This window comes from Triticum aestivum, chromosome 4B, assembly GCF_018294505.1.
Source record: "Triticum aestivum cultivar Chinese Spring chromosome 4B, IWGSC CS RefSeq v2.1, whole genome shotgun sequence".
Taxonomy (NCBI): Eukaryota; Viridiplantae; Streptophyta; class Magnoliopsida; order Poales; family Poaceae; genus Triticum; species Triticum aestivum.
The window spans coordinates 416,835,071-416,853,582 of NC_057804.1; the positions used below are offsets into that span (position 1 = coordinate 416,835,071).

The 18,512-nt window shown below is 47.3% G+C and overlaps 1 protein-coding gene across 2 annotated transcripts; it reads right to left on the reverse strand.

Moving 5' to 3' along the window:
- Positions 1-16,143: 16,143 nt before the first annotated feature.
- Positions 16,144-18,296, reverse strand: LOC123094918 (protein PMR5). 2 transcript variants are annotated; one of them, XM_044516786.1, is made up of 5 exons: positions 17,607-18,296; positions 17,324-17,495; positions 17,016-17,194; positions 16,768-16,926; positions 16,144-16,642 (listed from the first exon to the last, which is right to left on the reverse strand). In XM_044516786.1, the coding sequence occupies exons 1-5, from the start codon at positions 17,903-17,905 to the stop codon at positions 16,234-16,236; spliced, it is 1,218 nt and encodes a 405-aa protein (XP_044372721.1). In that variant the 5' UTR covers positions 17,906-18,296; the 3' UTR covers positions 16,144-16,233. The 2 variants fall into 2 exon arrangements, with proteins under 2 accessions (XP_044372721.1, XP_044372722.1); XM_044516787.1 differs by having other exon boundaries at positions 16,144-16,632; positions 17,607-18,256.
- Positions 18,297-18,512: the final 216 nt, after the last annotated feature.

The window sequence follows — 18,512 nt, forward strand, 5'->3', positions numbered from 1 at the left end:
CCTTAGGTGCGGCTTGAAACCATGCACACATTCCCACACTCAACATGATATCCGATCTAGATGCACAAAGGTAAAGCAAGGATCCAATCATGGAGCGATATACCTTTTGATCCACCGCTTTACAATTGGGATCAATGTCAAGTTGGCATTTGACGGGCATTAGTGTGGAAGCCGGCTTGATATCACTTGGCTTGAATCTCTTGAGATGTCTTGAGTGTATTTGGTTTGGTTAATGAAGGTGCCTTCTCTCCTTTGCTTGATTTCGAACCCGAGAAAGAACTTCAACTCTCCCATGATGGTCATCTTGAACTTTGAGGTCATGAGAGCGGCAAATTCCTCATTGAAAGCTTTGTTACGGGAACCGAAGATAATATCATCAACATATAGATGGAATACAAACAACTCCCCTTTGACCTTCTTAGTAAAAAGAGTGGGGTCGATTTTCCCAATTTCAAACCCACAATCTTGCAACAACTCGGTAAGGTGCTCATACCACGCATGTGGGGATTGTTTAAGGCCATAGAGTGCCTTGTCAAGTTGGTACACATGATCGGGGAAATAGGGATCCTCGAATCCCGAGGGTTGCTTGACATACGCCAACTCATTAATCAGACCATTAAGAAAAGCACTCTTAACATCCATTTGTTGCAACTTGAAGTTATGATGAGAAGCATAAGCAATCAACAAACGAATAGATTCAAGGCGAGCAACAGGAGCAAAGGTTTCACCGTATTCCATACCCTCGACTTGGGAGTAGCCTTGTGCTACCAAACGAGCCTTGTTGTAAACAATAATCCCGTAAGCATCTTGCTTGTTCTTTAATATCCACTTGGTTCCAATGACATTATAGTTCCCCGTTGGCCTTGTCACCAATCTCCACACCTTGTTGTGCTCGAAGTTGTTGAGTTCTTCATGCATAGCATTGAGCCAATTCGGATCCTCAAGCGCCTCATAGACCTTTTGGGGTTCGACACAAGAAACAAACGGGTGATGTTCACAATAGTTTGCTAATTGTCTATGAGTGCTTACCCCCTTTCTTAAGCTTCCAAGCACATTTGTCATGAGATGATCTTTGGTTGTGAGATTTGATGCAATCTTAGCGGCACAACGATCCAATTCCTCCTCAGAAGTGAGTTGAGGAGTGGAAACTTGATCATCTTGAGCGTCGTCTTGAGCTTGTTCTTGATCTTGAGCTTGCTCTTGATCTTGAACTTGCTCGGAAGGGAGAACTTGACCTTGGGCATCACTTGGTGGCTCGCCACCATCTTGAGGTTGATATTGCCCTTGATCTTGTTCACTTGGTTGAGGGCCTTCACTTTGTTCTTCAGAAGTGTGTGGGTCTTGGGTTGGCGATGGCTCCACTTGAGTGGAGCATTGTCCTTCTCCTTCGGCCACAAGGGGTTCTTCAATGGGTAGGATATGACCAACACCCATTCTTCTTATGGCTTCGGGAGAAATTTCATCACCTACATCACAAGTACCACTTTGCTCCACTTGGGATCCGTTATTCTCATCAAACTCCACGTTACATGTCTCCTCAATGAGTCCCATGGACTTGTTGAGGACACGGTAAGCATGAGAGTTTGTAGCATAACCAACAAATATGCCCTCATTATCTCTAGCCTCAAATTTAGACAAATGAACACCTTTCTTGAGAATGAAACACTTACAAGCGAACACCTGGAAGTACTTGAGGTTGGTTTTGTTACCGGTAAGTATCTCATATGGAGTCTTGTTCAAGCCCTTGCGGAGATAGAGCCGATTGGATGCATGGCAAGAGTTGTTGATGGCTTTGGCCCAAAAGTTGTAAGGAGACTTGAACTCCGCCATCATGGTCCTTGCTGCGTCCACCAACGTCCGGTTCTTCCTCTCCGCTACACCATTTTGTTGAGGAGTGTAAGGTGCCGAATATTGATGCTTGATCCCCTCATCACTAAGGAACTCATCCAAGGTGTAGTTCTTGAACTCGGTGCCGTTGTCACTTCTTATTGTCAAGATCTTCGCATTGTGTTGACGTTGAGCTTCATTTGCAAAGTCGATGACAGTTTGTTGAGTTTCACTCTTCCTCTTGAAGAAATATACCCAAGTGTATCTTTAATAATCATCCATAATCACCAAGCAATACTTCCTACCCCCAAGACTATTAAAGGATGGAGGCCCAAAGAGATCCATGTGAAGGAGCTCCAAGTGTCTCTTCGAGTAGATGATAGTTGTGGGAGGGTGAGCTTTCTCATGTAACTTTCCTTCGATACAAGCACTGCAAGCACGATCTTTGGCAAAACTAACATTTGTTAGTCCACGGACATGGTCCCCCTTGAGAATACTTTGCAAAGATCTCATATTGACATGGGCTAAACGGCGATGCCAAAGCCATCCCACGTCAACTTTAGCCATTAGGCATGTCGCGGTCTTAGTGGGTCGCTCCGAAAAGTTAATCACATAAAGACCGTTCACGACATACCCAACAAAGGCTACTTTAAGAATCTTGCTCCACAAGAGGACCACAGTATCAATATCAAAGAATGTGGCAAAGCCCATGATTGCAAGTTGACAAATGGAACGTAAATTGTATGCAAGGGACTCAACAAGCATGACTTTCTCGATCGTGAGATCATGAGAAATTACCACCTTGCTAAGACCCAATACCTTACAAGGCGAGGCATCACCACACACGATATTGGTGGGCATAGATGGAATCTTGTGCACATCCACCACCAAGTCCTTGCTTCCGGTCATATGATTTGTGGCTCCACTATCGAGCAACCATGATCCTCCACCAGAAGCAAACACCTACAAGAGATCAATGCTTGGTTTTAGGTACCCATTTTGTAATGGGTCCTTTGATGTTAGTAATAAGGGTCTTAGGAACCCAAATAGAACATTCAATGTACTCATAAGGAGAACCAACAAATTTAGCATAAACATGCCCATCACTAGCACGGCATAACACATAAGAAGGGTTAAATTCGTCGGCTTTGTTGGAAGGGGTGGCATTGCCCTTCTTGACACCACCACCCTTCACATTGTTCTTCTTTTCCTTAGAAGCACCCTATCCCTCCTTCACAAAAGTTTTCTTGAGAGGAGGAGGTCGTTTGGCCTTGTCATTCTTCTTCCTATTCTTGGACTTGGGTGCGAACCCAACTCCCTCCTTGGCCACAACTTCCTTTTGATTGCTCAAAAGGTCGTCGAGGTTCTTCTCACCTTTTATGCAAGACACAAGGCCTTTCTAAAGTTGCTCCTTTAACTTGGCATTCTCCTCCTCAAGATGCACATGCTCACAACACGGGTTAGTAGCATTTGCATTATCAATTAAGACCATATGAGGAAAAGTGGCTTTCTCCTTGGTAAGCTTCACTTGGAGTTGATCATGAGACTCCATGAGGCTAGCATGAGAACCCTTCAAGGCCTTGTGAGCCTTGTCAAGTATATCAAACTCCTCCTTGAGTCTAGCATAGTCAACCCCAAGTTTAGCCTTCTCGGAATTGAGCACACAAGATACAACAAGAGCATGATCAAGATCTTTCTTTAATTTAGCATGGTCATTATTGTGTGACTCCTCAAGAGCCAAACGATGAACACGCTCTTCCTCAAGCGCATTAGAGAGATCTGATATCTCATCGGCATAGCCACGACTATGACCTTCCATCTTAGAGATGGTTTCTTCATGAGCCTCGATCATGTCATTGGGTTCACCAAGTTGTTCCAAAAGAGCAACGAAGTGCTTCTTGGATTTTCCCTTGAGCTTACTCATAAAATACTCAAATTCATTTACCTACTCATTAGACCCCTCACTTTCATCAATGCAATCCGTCAAGGAAGGATTAGTAATGATGGTAGTTTTGATGTTGGGGGTTACCTTTGTTGGAGATATGCCCTAGAGGCAATCATGTATGATGATATTTCCTATGTGTTTATGAATAAAGATAGTCCTTGGACATTATCAATGATGTGTATCAGCAAGTATGTGACTTGTTTTGTGGGACTATGCATTGTATGATGACTGTCCTAAAAGGTCCCTAGTCGAAAGGGCTGTGTGGACGCACAGCCGACTAGACTAGCATATGACACGGTCAATGGCTTGGTCTCACTAGCCATGGAGCATTGGATGCTAACCGGATAATATGGACTTGGAAAGGTCTGGTCGGATTCAACCTAGTCGGATCCGAGTCGAGATAAGGTCCGAGTCGGACAGGCCCAACTATGAGACGCAGCAATATGTTATCTGTGAGTCTCTAGTACAACATACGTTCTATGTCCTAAGACCTGAGCTGACGCATGTACTCGGGATGGTGACAGACTTGCTTTGGGCCGACCAAACGCTACTCCGTGACTGGGTAGTTACAAGGGTAGGTTTCGGGTTTGTCCAGTCCCATGCTGCGAGACATGGTCAAGCAAGATGGGATTTGCCCCTCCGATCAGGAGAGATATACTCTGGGCCCCTCGTGTGATCCGACCAGGAGAAACATGGCATGCGACAAGGATTATGAGATAATCCGAGTAGTGGTCGGGATCACTGGAACGAGAAAGAGGTCGGGCTAGCACAAGGATGACAGTCTCGGCTTGAGCCCGACAACATATATCATGCGGCAAAGGGAACCGAAGTGTGACACGTTGTACAGGTTCGCCTAACCAGCTTCATAGTCTGCTTGGTGGTTGGCACGCCTTGCTAGAGGCCGCTACCAACTGTGCAGTTTGGAGGTGATCCGAACTGTGACCAAGCCGACTTGAACCTAAGGGGTCGCGTGCTTAAGGGAAGGAACCTACAAGGTCGGTTCGTAGGACACTAGTTGGATGTGATCCGAACTGGACTAGGAACGTGACCGAGTAGACTTTCGGCTTTAGGGTCCGTGCGAGGCCCAAGTGTTGAGCCTGCGACGGACACCTATATAAAGTGGAGGTGCGGCACACTCATGAAAAAGAGCGCTTCGGTGTTGCGACTAGGGTTTGCATGTGTTGCGAATAGCCACCTCCACTCGCTGCCGACTGTGTGATCCGACCTAGCAGTCCACCACACGGTGTTCCTCCTGCACGCTCGGATACCGTTAGAGGCAGTGCACTTGCGCCGCTCCGGCGAACTTGTATGTGGGATCGGACGACCGGCTGTTTGAGGGAGATCGGACGAGGAGGAGACGATCCACGCGGACGCGCTGCCTCAACTCTACTTCCGTTGCACAACACTGCGCGTCTAGTGGTAACGAACTGTGATCCATCTCCCGTAGCATGTTCTTGGCTGTTCTGCGCGTAGGAAATTTTAATTTGCAGTCGACGCACCCTACCGTAGAACCCAACAACCTTGTTGGTGGCTTTGGCCATGAGGCACTTGGTGGTGATGTTCTCGTTGGGTGAATCGAAGAGGGACACCCATGGAGTTTTGGCAATGGCAACGGAGGCCATGGCCATGGCTTCACCATCTTCATCATCATCCTCATCCTCATTGTACTCTTCTTGTGCCACCAACCCTTTGGTCAGAGTCTTCTTGGTGAAATTGTTCTTGTTGGGGAAGGACTTGGCTTTGTCTTTTCGGACGAGCTTGCCACCATTGTCTTCCCACTTCTCGTACGGGCACTCTGCAACAAAGTGGCTCACATTGCCACAATTGTAACATGTCCTCACACGTTGCTTGCCCTTGATGCCACTTGAGTTGTTCTTGTTGAAATTGGGCCTTGAGTTCTTATTCCTCCAAAATTGCCTTGAAGTGAGAGCCATTTGCTCATGGTAATCATATTTCGTATCCTCAGGGTTGATCTCTTCATCTTCCTCTTCATCCTCTTCTTCCACACTAGCCTTGGCCTTCAAGGCAAGGTTGGGCTTCTTTGCTTTTTGAGAACGTAACACCGCATTGTCGGCGGTCTTGTCCAAGATCCTCATCGCCACAACTCATCCAACACTTCACTTGAGGACGAGGTGTGGAAGTCCGGCCTTTGACGGATGACGGAGGACATGGCCTTGTGGTAAGGCATCATGGCCTTGAGGAACTTGCGCTTGATCCAATTGTCATGAGACTGCAAGAGTGGTTAATCTCCAGTAAAACTCATGAGGCTCTTCATCTTCATTCATTGCAAACTCATCGGCTTCATCTTGCACCACTTCATAGTTGGAGCATTGAATGCTTGCGCTTCCCTTTTAAATGGAAACAACATGGTGCCATGCTTCCTTGGCCATGGTGAAAGGTCGGAGATGCGCAATATCTTTGGAAGGAATTGCATCTTGGATGATGAAGAGAGCATTCTCGTTCAATTGATGGTCCGCGGCTTCTCTAGGGGTGAAGTTGCTTGGGTCATGTGGATAGAAACCTTGCTCAATGATTCTCCAAAGATTAGTATTAACATGATTTAAATGACGTTTAAAGCGATAGACCCAAGAGTCAAAATCCTCATTTTTCACAATCTTAGGGGGAGGACCAACATGATTCAAATGAGTGGAGGGAACCGGTCCTCCATAAGCAGGTGGAGGTTCAACATGGAAAAATATGTCGCTACCATTCTTACCACTAGATAAAGGAACTTTATCACAAGAAGCTTCCCACTTATTGGAGTTAGCATCCGCCACCTTGTTAGTGGAGCGACCACTTCCAACGGTGCGGTGGATAACTTAAGACCATCAAGAAACTCCTTGAACATGCCTTTGACCTCGGTCGTCATTGAGGTTTTCAATGTGTCCAAAGCCACATCGAATTCCTCACGTGAGACCGGGGATCCCCCATCAGCCATAGACAAAGAAGGATTCACACCGGGGTGCTCCTCCTCACCGTTTATGGTGTTAACCATACTCTTACGATGGTAAAGTCCTTAATAAAGAGACGAGGCTCTGATACCAATTGAAAGGATCGATATAGTTGACTAGAGGGGGGTGAATAGGCAACTAACAATTTTTAGCTTTTCTTTACCAAATTAAACTTTGCATCAAAGTAGGTTGTCTAGATATGCAACTAGGTGAGCAACCTATATGATGCAACAACAACAAGCACACAAGCAAGCAAGGGATATAACACAATATAGCTTGCACAAGTAAAGGTGAGACATAACCAAAAGTGGAACCGATGGAGACGAGGATGTGTTACCGAAGTTCCTTCCCTTTGAAGGGAAGTACGTCTCCGTTGGAGCGGTGTGGAGGCACAATGCTCCCCAAGAAGCCACTAGGGAAACTGTATTCTCCTCATGCCCTCACACAATGCGAGATGCCATGAGTCCACTATTGGTGCCCTTGGAGGTGGTGACCAAACCTTTAGAAACAAGGTTGGGGCAATCTCCACAACTTAATTGGAGGCTCCCAACGACACCACGAAGCTTCACAACAATGGACTATGACTCTGCGGTGACCTCAAGCGTCTAGGGTGCTCAAACACCCAAGAGTAACAAGATCCGCAAGGGATTAGAGGGGGGATCAAATTTCTCTTGGTGGAAGTGTAGATCGAGGCCTTCTCAACCAATCCCTAGAGAATCAACAAGTTTGATCGGCTAGGGAGAGAGATCGGGCGAAAATGGAGCTTATAGCATCAATGGAGCTTGGGAAAGGAAGAGGTAGTCAATTTGGGGAAGAAGACCCCCATTATATAGTGAATGAACAAATCCAACCGTTACCCACCAACTCAGCCCGTGATATGCGGTACTACCGCTCGTTACCGTTACCCACGGACCTGCGGTACTACCGCTGGTAAGTGCGGTACTACCGCTCGCGCGGCAAGAGCCAGGAGAGGCCCTGTTCAATAAGGCAACTAGCGGTAACACCGCCGGAGCGGTACTGCCGCGATCCCTTGTGGTACTACCGCAAGGCAGGGCTCATCCTGGGCAGGGAAGGCACGGACTAATCAAATTACATCTGTGGCTACTTCCGCTAAGTTTCGGTCAGTGCGAAAATCCGGCATGGTACTAAAGCTCACAGGGAGCGGTGCTACCGCGTAGGGTGCGGAAGTTAAAAATTACTTCCGCCCCTACATCCATTCATGCCACAGTACTGGGCCAGAGGCCACGGTACTACCGCGATCCAGGAGCGGTACTACCGCGCACGCGGTACTACCGTTGCCCTGGGCAGTACTACCGTGGCCCACTGCGGTACTACTGCTCCCTTGAGCAGTACTACCACGAGCCACAGACCAGTAGCACTTGGTAGGCCAACATCTTCGCAATGACAAGGGGAACAACCGAAGCTCCAAAGAAGCAAGGAAGGGTGGTGCAAAGGAACCGATGTGCACGTGTTGATTCCACCCTAACCTTTCCGAAGCGGACCCCCTCTTAATAGTACGGCTTTCCTACGACTCAATTCCACCAAAAGGAAACATAGAGAAACGCCGTCTTTGAAAAGCTCCGAGGGGCACCGAATCATCTTGTGACTATACATGAGATAACTAAAATGCTCAATGCACATGATTAGTCCGCAAATGCATTATCATCAATCACCAAAACCACTTAGGGAGAAATATGCCCTTACTATCTCCCCCTTTTTGGTGGATTGATGACAATACGGGATTTGCAAAAAGAGATATAAAATGACACATAAGCAAACCCAACATCTATAAAATATAGACATGCTCCCCCTAGATGTGTGCACTCTAGGGAAGTGCTTTGGACTGCACGACACACATACTAGGATCAACACTCCCCCTATATTTTATAAACAAGGCAATCCTTGCAACAATATGTATGACAATGAGTATGGAGGCAAGGTATAGAATTGAGCATGAAGTGAAAAGGGCACATGGCATGATGAGCTCACAATCTACTAACATACTAGATAATAGGATAAAATAATAAGATAAGCAGAGGACATATGTCTTACACCATATGATAGTCTTCTGGAACCAGACAAACACAAACACAAGCCAACAAACCAAAGCAAATGAGGTTCAACAGAATGAACGCAAAGCGCGAGACACGACGACATGACACAACAACACACGACTCGCAAATCCTACTCTCTCTCCCCCTTTGGCATTGAGACACCAAAAAGGCACAGAGGACACCTACGACACAGGTGGTAGCTCAAACTGTAGTGATCATTCCTCACGCTCCTCATTGGTCTCGGCAGAGGGAATGGTCTCCTTCTCTGACTCAGTCCACTAGTAACCCTGTTTCACCATCCAGTCAGCCTCTGGAGTGATGTTCCTCTCGGACCCACTCGAAACATGCTCGACGAACGCCCTCAAGATCCTCTTGTCGCGTCGGCGACTCTCCTTCTGAGCAACATGGGACTTGTGCTGGCCCTTGGCCTGCATGTAGAACAGAGTCTTCATCTTGTTCTTCAGCCTCTTAGCCCAAGTGGGCTCATAAGAGGGAGGAGTGTATCCCTCAGTGTCCTCATCTGCATCCTCCTCATCAAGCTCATCCTCATCCACATCCATCCTTGCAGCCTCAGCCTCTGCCCGGGTAGTGGTGTTAGCCCACTTGCTCTTGATGTGTAGCTTGATAGGCTCATGGCGAATCCAGTTGGGAGCTTCAAACTCTTCATTGGGAAAGAGTTGCTCCCAAGTCTTCGAGATCAACAGAAACAGGTAAGGACCATAGATGGCTACTTTATAGTTGAACACCGCAAACTGTAGCTCACACCACATGATATGTGAGACATCAAGTGGTTGTGTCTGTTGGAGACGCGCCTCCTCACAAATGAGCATCATGTCCATGAGATAAGGATGCACCTTATCCTTGTCACCAATGCGGGGAAAAAGTGTGTTGTAGAAGATCCGTTGCATGATGTCAAGGAATGGATTTAGCACCCACGTCTTCTTGTCACTGGCAAGCTTCTTCTCAACAAGGTAGGGCTGGAGCTTGTTCTTGTTGGTTGACTCAAGTTTGGCATGTGGGCGGATGCCAACGGGCGTGTTGAGCCCCTCATCACGAACGTGGAGCAACGTCATGAACTCCTTCCATTTAGCAGACATCCTCTGCCCATTGGCCATCCATGTCATGGTGCGCTCCTCATCCGTATGGAAGTGAACTGACGCAAAGAACTGAGCCACAATCTCAGGGTCAAAGTCTAGGTGGAACATGAGCAGATCCTCAATGCCAAACTGCTCTATCAGATCCAAAGTCTCTCCAAAATATGCCCTGTTGTTGTCCTTCCTCACATGTACCATTCAATCTAGTGCATGTCGACATAGATGTTCTGCTTGGCGAGCCCTACCTAGCGGCGCTACCACGAAGGCACGAGTGGGCACCACCCAAGGGATCACCACAAGTTCACTAAAAGATAAGTCACTCGCATGTCAGCATCATTCCACTACCCAAATTGCACGACTTTCGCAGTCCCGCTTAGGTAATGTCACCTCCCTTTCCGTTTCTTGGGACGCTGCTTGCACGCCAAGGGGGACCTCGTGAGCATCGCGTCTCAGGAGCTCTCACCGGATCTCGGGCTGCTCACCTCCTGGCCTTGACCACGGCATCGCGACCTGTCATACCAGCGACGACTGAAGCCTTCCTGGGGACTGGGTCCGATCGGTGTAGAGCGCTACGCTACCTAGGGGGAGGAAAGGGAGAACCATGCCGGAGCGGTAAACGCGATTTCAACACAGTGACAAGAAGAGCAACGTTGGAATTAAAGCATTTCGATTCTTACATGCCCCCACAGGGATGATCATAATTCCGCACAGGGAAACAAAAGAAGAAAGGCTTCAAGGAACCAGGCCGGCGCGCGTCACCGGCGACGCCGAGCGGCTGCTGCTACCGCGCTTCGGGCGCGGCGGGAGCTTGGCGGCACGTAGCTGTCGTCACTGGACTCCGGAGAATCGCTGGGCTCAGGAGAGTCGCTGGAACCCCAGGAGTCATTGCTGCTGCTGGCGGAGATGCCGGTGGGGTCGGAGGCGGGCCTAGCACCCACGACTGCGTCCCACGAGCTGCTTTCTCCGTGGCAGGAGTCCAGCCACCGCCCCCTCGTCGAAGACCTTGAAGAATAGAGTGGAGGTGCCGTCATACTCAAAGTGGATTGCGAGGGGCCCCTCTGCACGGCAGGCACGGGCGACCACGCCCCACCCGTGGGTCATGAAGATGTCACCGGGAGGCACCACCTCGACCTCAGCCCTGGTGGCCAGGCTGCAGCACCCAGCGTGTTGCAGCCAAAGCTCGAGCGGCCCCCTCGGCGGTATCTCTTCGGTGAAAAACCTCGGGAGCCGGATCCACGAGCTGGGCGGCATCGCTGCCCACACCACAAACTCACGCGAGCTGCCCTCGGCGTGGGTCCGCGGCCCTGCTGGCAGCACGACTTCGGCTTGCCTACTACCACCTGGGACCGCTCGGCGGCGCGCATTGCCGTCCTGCGCGCCGGCGTACAAGGGAAGGGGGAAGTCGGGTGGAGACCATGCTTGCCAAGGCCTGGTCACCTCCTGCCTCACATCGATGTTACAGGGACGGCATAACCGTTTCTTTAGAGGAAGTGGTTTAGGCCCCTCCAAAGGGTCTTTTCCCTTTTCTGCCATAGAGAACCTCTTGATCGGCACCATGGATGCTATGGCAAGGTGGAGAAGAAGGAGGGATGAGCAGCGAGAAGATCAAGAAGGAGATGAGTGAGGGGGGCTCCGCCCCTCCCCTCGTTTATAGCCGGAGGGGGGCCAACCGCCGGCCTCCACGACCTCGCGTAATGATGTTTTTCTGCATGCAGTATCGACTCGTCGAGTCGGAAGGATTTCAAGGCAGCATGGGGAAGTGGAGATGCCCACGTCCCATCAATAGCCACGCGTCGTCCAAGGCCACAGGCGGTTAGGGCCCGCGGCGCTCCGCACTTGCCCTTTGGCTTCACCCAGAAGCCAAGTCCGAGCGCGCCTTGGGCCCGGGGGCTACTATCGGTGTTCTGGATACGGTGGTACCCAGACTTGCCTGCCTGCGGCCCACGGCGTGGCTCCATCAACGGCCTGGTATGGCCCAACTTCAGCATCAACAACTCAAGACCCTCGCGAGGGGCCAAGCCTTGCGAGGCAGACAAACCGAGATCTTCAAGGGGATCGGCCCCCCTCAGGCTGGCTCCCGAGGAGCGGAGATTCTATGCAAGGTGCACCTCGCGAGGTTCGGCTGACGTAAGCCATGATGACCAAGGCCAGGCGAGCACCAGCGGGCGCAGAGTACCAGTTTCTTCTTCGGTGCAAAGGAGGCAGGCAGCAGGCGCAGAGTCCGGAGGAATCAAGCAAAGGTTTCCATTCTGGTGGAACAAGACCAAGACCGCCTGGACGGCAGGACGGAGGTCATCGCCGAGCCCACCGCACCGTCACGACCAGAGGCTTTTGCAGGCGAAGACCACTTTAGTCAGGATAGGACGTACTTGTTGTCTCCCTTCAAATTTGGTCGTTGTGGGATCCCTTCCCGCCTACATTTGGGAGGAGGACCAAGGCCACTATAAATAGGACCTAGCCACCACCAAGGAGGGGGAGATCAAGAGATCAAGTAGATCAAGTCGATTGAATCCATTTCACCCTCACTACCTCGCCAGCTTGCTTGAGCTCAAGAACACGCCTTCTGAGGCTGTTCCCCACTGTACTAGTTCTTCCTCAGCCCCTCGAGGCAAATCTACCACAAAGCAGGAGTAGGATTTTACACCGCAAGGTGGCCCGAACCTGGGTAAACTGCCGTGTCTTCCTTTCCCTTCGATCTCGATGTGATAGGCTGTGAGCTTAGCGAGTAGGCAGGCTCGGCAGGTCGAAATCTCCGCACGCACCCCAGAGTTCGAACCTCTCAAGGGTTTGCGGAACTCGAAATCCGACAAGCTGCTAGAAAAAACAGGTATTGTTATCTTTGAAAAAAATTCATAATTTAAAGAATGTTCAAAAATAAATAAATAAATGTCGATGAATTCAAAAATATTTCATAAACTAGGAAAAATTGGGAATTGGAATTTTTTACAAAAACTGAAAAAAGTTCACTAATTTGAAAAAAATAGTTTCAAATTTGATAAACATTCCCAAATTAGGAAAATAATAATAATAATAAATAAACACAGGAAAAACCGAGTGAAATACAAAAAGGAAAAAAGAACAAAAACATGTGTATTTCACATTTGCCAAACTAAATGCATTAGAAAACTCATCAGAAATTCAGAATAGCATTTGGGCGTGCAAGTGCCCCATGTGTGTGCTTTTAGAATCGTGCCTCATGTGCATAGAAGAAGTGCTCCTTTCCCCGTAAAAAAAATAAAATAAAAATAAAAGAAGTGCTCCTATTCGGTATCTTTTTTTTTGAGAGTTTCCTATTCGGTACTCCCTCCTTCCCAAAATATAAGGCGCGATTGACTTTTTACGGTCTTTGATGCACGACTTTGACCACTAATATATATCAATGTATATGGATTGAACATGTATAAATGGCATCATCGTATTTGTCTTGCAGAACAATTTTATTTCATATGTATGTATACTAATTTTATAGACATAGAATACATGAAAATCATAGTCAAAGTTCCGTAACGAAGACCAGAAAAGTCAAACCGCGCCTTACATTTTGGGAAGAGGGAGTATCTTGTGGGCCATGAAGCAACACTCCCGCTTGGGTCGTTAGCCCTAGTTGCCTCCCTCTTATTTTTTGTGTCCGCTCCCTCAGTTTTTATGGTCGTGTTAGCACTGAAGAACCAAAACAACTCCTAGAAAAAAGTCGTTACGTTTTTTGGAACATGAATTGAATATTTTAACAAAATTTGGAAAATAAAAAAATATCACCAATTAAAAAAAATCATTTTTTAGCTTGGAGAAAACTCAAGAATTTGAAAAAAGTTCACAAATTTGGGAAAAATTATGAATTTGAAAATTTACACGAATTTGACAATAAAATTTCACAAGTTAAAAAATAAGAAGATAAATAAATGAACCCAACAAAAGAACAAAAACCATTTAAAAACAGCAAAGAAAGGAAAAGAATGTTCCAGAAGCTTCCCAAAACCATCCTAGAAGCTTCTGGAAGCTTCCCAAAATCAAAACTGAACCTTTGCTCGAATCTATACCTATTAATAAAGTACGGAGATTTCTGCCTGTCTGCTGTCATCTGAGTTTTTCTTTAAGTAATCCGCGGTCCAACATTAAATGCCATTTCTCTGTTGGGCTTCAGACCAATTGCGGTATGTGCTATCTTACGCGACTGGACGCTGATTAGTATTTGGCGTTCAGCTGGAGTGTAATATTGCCCAGTTCGCCCTGTTTTCACCCGGTTTAGGTTCCTGACTTCTATTATTTACAGAGAATATGTTAAACATGATCGTGCTATAACTTTGGGACCATAACTTGAATTAAAATAATTCATATATGTAATTTGATCAGAAAAATGCGTAGTTTCTAACTATGCTATTATTTCTTCCTATGAACCAGTTTAAATTCTGCTTACGGCATAACCTTGATCAACCTAATTAATTTCTATAGTGTATTTTGAAAAATGCTAACACACAATATAACCTTTATATATATTAATTATTAAGTACATTAGGAGGGCCTATATATATGGATCGGAGGGAGCATGAATGATTTGTTTCAATGGGCATATAGGAGTAATGAAGAAAGGAGAGAATAAAGGTGTGAGATTTTTTTTATTAATCTTCAGCGTATGCAGAGATGACTTAAAACACATTTATAGAATCCTTTTATTGATTTTTCCCATGACTTGGTGCAAATTCCAAACATTGCTTCAACTTACAAATAATGCATTGGTATGATTTTTTTTAAGTATGCTCTTTAAGATCAGACTAGTAGTACAAAAGTCACACCAAAAGCATTGTATGTGTAGCTTGCTTCTTAATGTACTACTGATATGAGTTTCTGCTATACCTTGGTGTGTGCCTCTCTGCCGTGGCCAAGCACAATTCGAATGTTGTTGGGCTGTGTTGACAAATATGCAGTGGACACATCAATTATCTCCCCCATTACAACGCACGCGCATATGTGCTAGTAAAGCTAAATGGGCCTACTCACATAAATCGACCGACGGGGAACTTGTGCACCGCGTACCGAATAACTTACAAGTGGCAATATAGGCACCAAATAAGAACTGGAGTCCAGAAGAACAGGAGCGATTCCTAGCAAAATATTTAGGGATTTTTGGTTTTGTTTTCTAATCTGATTTTCGGCATGGGTTTTATTTCTTCCTGTTTCTTTCAGCATTTTTCTCTTTTTATCATTTTGTTTCTTTTATTACATTTTTTCTTTTTCTTTTTATGTTTTTATGCTATTTTAATGTTTCGCTTTTCTATTTAATTACATGAAGATTTTTGTAAAATGAGTAAAAAAATATTTTTCAGTTCTATGTTTTATCTTAATTCATTTTTTACTACTTCCTTTTCTATTTTGTTTTATTTTGTAATCATGTATTATATAATGTGCAAAGTGTTTCTATAATGTTCACTTATTTTAAAAATAATCATCATTCTAAACGGGTCATTGTGTTTGATTAAACATGCATACTGCATTGAATATATTTTTCATCATGTATACAAAACATTCAACATGCATTTAAAAGTTGTGAGCGTGTATTTCAAATAATGTGATGGGTGTATTTAAAACGCTCGTCATGTGCTTAAAATGTTCTTTGAATATTTCAAAAAGATGTAACCATGTATTTTAAGAATGTTCTTCCCCTTTTTATTTTTATTTTTATTTTCCTTTTTTGGTCATTTTAGTTCTTTTCTTTCAGTTCTTTTTTCTATCTTGTATTTATAAAAAATTAAATAATTTTTAGAAAATCAATTAGAAAACCAATTTTTTATTATGATCATACTTTTGCTGTTTCCCAAAATAATGAAAATATTTATTAAAAAATTCGTATACAGGTTCGACTCCTTCGTCAAACTGGAGCTTGCTTGCCGAAGTGGTTGATTCGTTATTAGTAGATCTTTAGTGCTTCCCCTAAAAAGGAGATCTTTAGATTTACTAGTGATCTTTATAGATTTAGACCTAAAGTGGTTCTTTGGATAGATTTTCCTATGTGCAAAATATTTCCCCCATCAAACTTTGACTAACAAATCCCTTATTTGTGCAAAGTTAGTTATGTAGTCCCTCTGTCCCAAAATAAGTGTCTCAACTTTATTCCAACTTGAGGACGGAGGAAGTGCAAGTTAGAAACCACTCGGGGCAATTTCTTCGGAGAAAGCTTGTGGACATTTTCGAGATGCATGTTGGATTGCGGTCTATGGATATAAGGGTGTAATGTCTATATGTTATCATGACATGTATGATTTGACATAAAACTGCAATTTACTCAATAACATCTATAGTTTTGATTTCGTACCAATAATATTGTGAGTCCTTTGTAGCAGGGTATGGACATACATCCACAGCGAAAATCAGATGGAAATAATTAATACCAACACTGCATCTGCAGCAGCTGGCGAAATGCAGCAACAGTCCAGTACGGGTGCTATTGGTAGAAGAGCAAGGTGTAGAAGAGCTGGTTCCAGGTGTCCGGTAGGCCCGGGAGGCACCAGTGGCTGCAGTCGGCGGAGCCGGCGGGGTTGCCGCGCTGGGCCGGCGAGAAGTCGCCGCTGTAAACCGACGGGTGCGCGTCCTTCCGCAGCGCCGACAGCGCCGTGATGTCGAGCAAACGGACCGGGCATTTCATGGTCTGCAGCACCGTTTTCGTCACCTGCTCCTGGCCCATCGGCTGCGCTGTGGAGTTGAGCCCAGTCAATGGGACCGTCTCCCCGTAGCAGTTCTTGGACACTGGGTTGGGCCACTCCTTGGAGCTGCTCGAGCCCAAGCCAGACAAGAAAGTCGCGTTATAAAACTGTAATTATTCTTAAGAAAAACTAGTACAGTGTAATACAGGGTGTGAGCCATGTGTGATTACTGAGATGGGTGCAGAGGAGTTAAGTTAGTACCTGTAGTGGGTGGGGGACATGGACTGGAAGAAGACACGGGTCTTGGCCGGGTCGACGTTGAGGTCCACCCAGTTGGCCCATGTGGTCATCCCGCGCTGGAACGCCACCATCCGATCCATGTCCTCTGAGTACCGCCCGCCCTTCCCCATGTAATCCCACCTGCACACACACGATGGTGTCAATTTTAGCTTGTGCACTCGGTAAACCAAGCTAAACTGGAGAGAAAGAAACTGGGCGGGCGTACGTACCCCTGGAGCGCGCCGGTGTGCGTCCACCAGTGGCCGGAGTTGAAGGACAGCACGTCGGCACCGCGCCACGCCTGGGCGTTCTCGGCGATGTCGTCGAGCATCAGGACCCGTTTCCCCTGCACCACGTCGATGTCCACCAGGTACGGCGCGCGATAGAAAGACACCACCAGCTCGTACTCCTGCCGGCCGGTACATGTCGAATTAGGAATTACTACTAGTAAGACCGCTGCAGTTGCCAATTTGCCCAACAAGAAGAATAACATGTCCATGGTATCGAGCGCATGTACATGCATGGATCGCACACGTACCATGAACCTGTAGGTGTAGAGAGGGTCGGCGGAGACGAGCTGCGACGGCGACTGCGGCGCGGCGGCGTGCAGCAGGCAGACGAGCGACTCCCACTGATTACGGCCCAGCGAGTCCCCCACGAACATCACCGTCTTCCCCTTCATCCGCGTCAAAAAGTCCGCGCCGTCAAACCTACGTACAGCGCTACTCATGTCACCAAGACGTACTACCACATCTCTGCAGCATGCATGTCATGTACGCCCATGGCGCAGTTTATGTACAGTGACGTACGTACGCGCGTACCTGGGTAGCTCGCAGCTGGCCGGCTTCCAGCGGTACCGGAGGTAGTCGGAGTCCGGGCGGCCGTAGAGCTGGCAGTTGAACTCCGCGTCGATGACCGGGCACTTGTACCCGGTGTAGGCCGCCTCCGCGGAGCCGTCGTCACGGACCCAGCTGCCGCTGAAGACGTCGCAGCCCTTGGGGCCGGGCAAAACGTCGCGCCGGTGGCGCCGCGCGAGCCCGACGGCGAGCGCCGAGGCGGGCAGCGAGAGAGCGTGGAGGAGCAGGACGGCGAGCACGGAGCTCTTGCACAAGAGCAGCATCTTCCACACAGAGAAGGAAAGGGAAAGTGAAGCCACCTTTCCTCCGGCGCCTTTATACCACCGACCGACGAATCGATCACGAGGCGACTCTCTTGCCGCGGCGGATTAGCGACGGAGAAGGCTCGTGAATGAACGAAGAGAGAATTATTAGGAGAGCGACTGGGCGGGTCAGGGGAGGTGTGCATGTGATGTGAGGGTAAGATCGAGTTGTCGATGGATTCGTGATCCAGGCGTTTGCAGCGATCGTCTTAGCATTAGCAGTGGAATCTATGGGTTTGTTGCCCTTTCCTGTGGTGCACGTAGACGTGGCCTTGGGTGCATGGAAAGATTTGAGTTTTGGAATTCGTGCGCGCATCGAAATGGAATGTTTATGTCTGCACGCACCGTCGAACGCGGAAAGCTTGTTTTTGAAATCTGGGGTAGGTTTTTTTCTTACTTCCTTCCTTCTCCCCATCTATTTGAGGCAGCGAATCTGAGTGACAGATATTTTTCAAAAAAAAAAAAAATCTGAGTGACAGATGGGCACTGTCTGCACGCTGTCACGGGCCAAGCTAGTCCCCTTTATACTCTAGTGGCTGCCATGCCGGATGTCGGATCGGGAAATGTC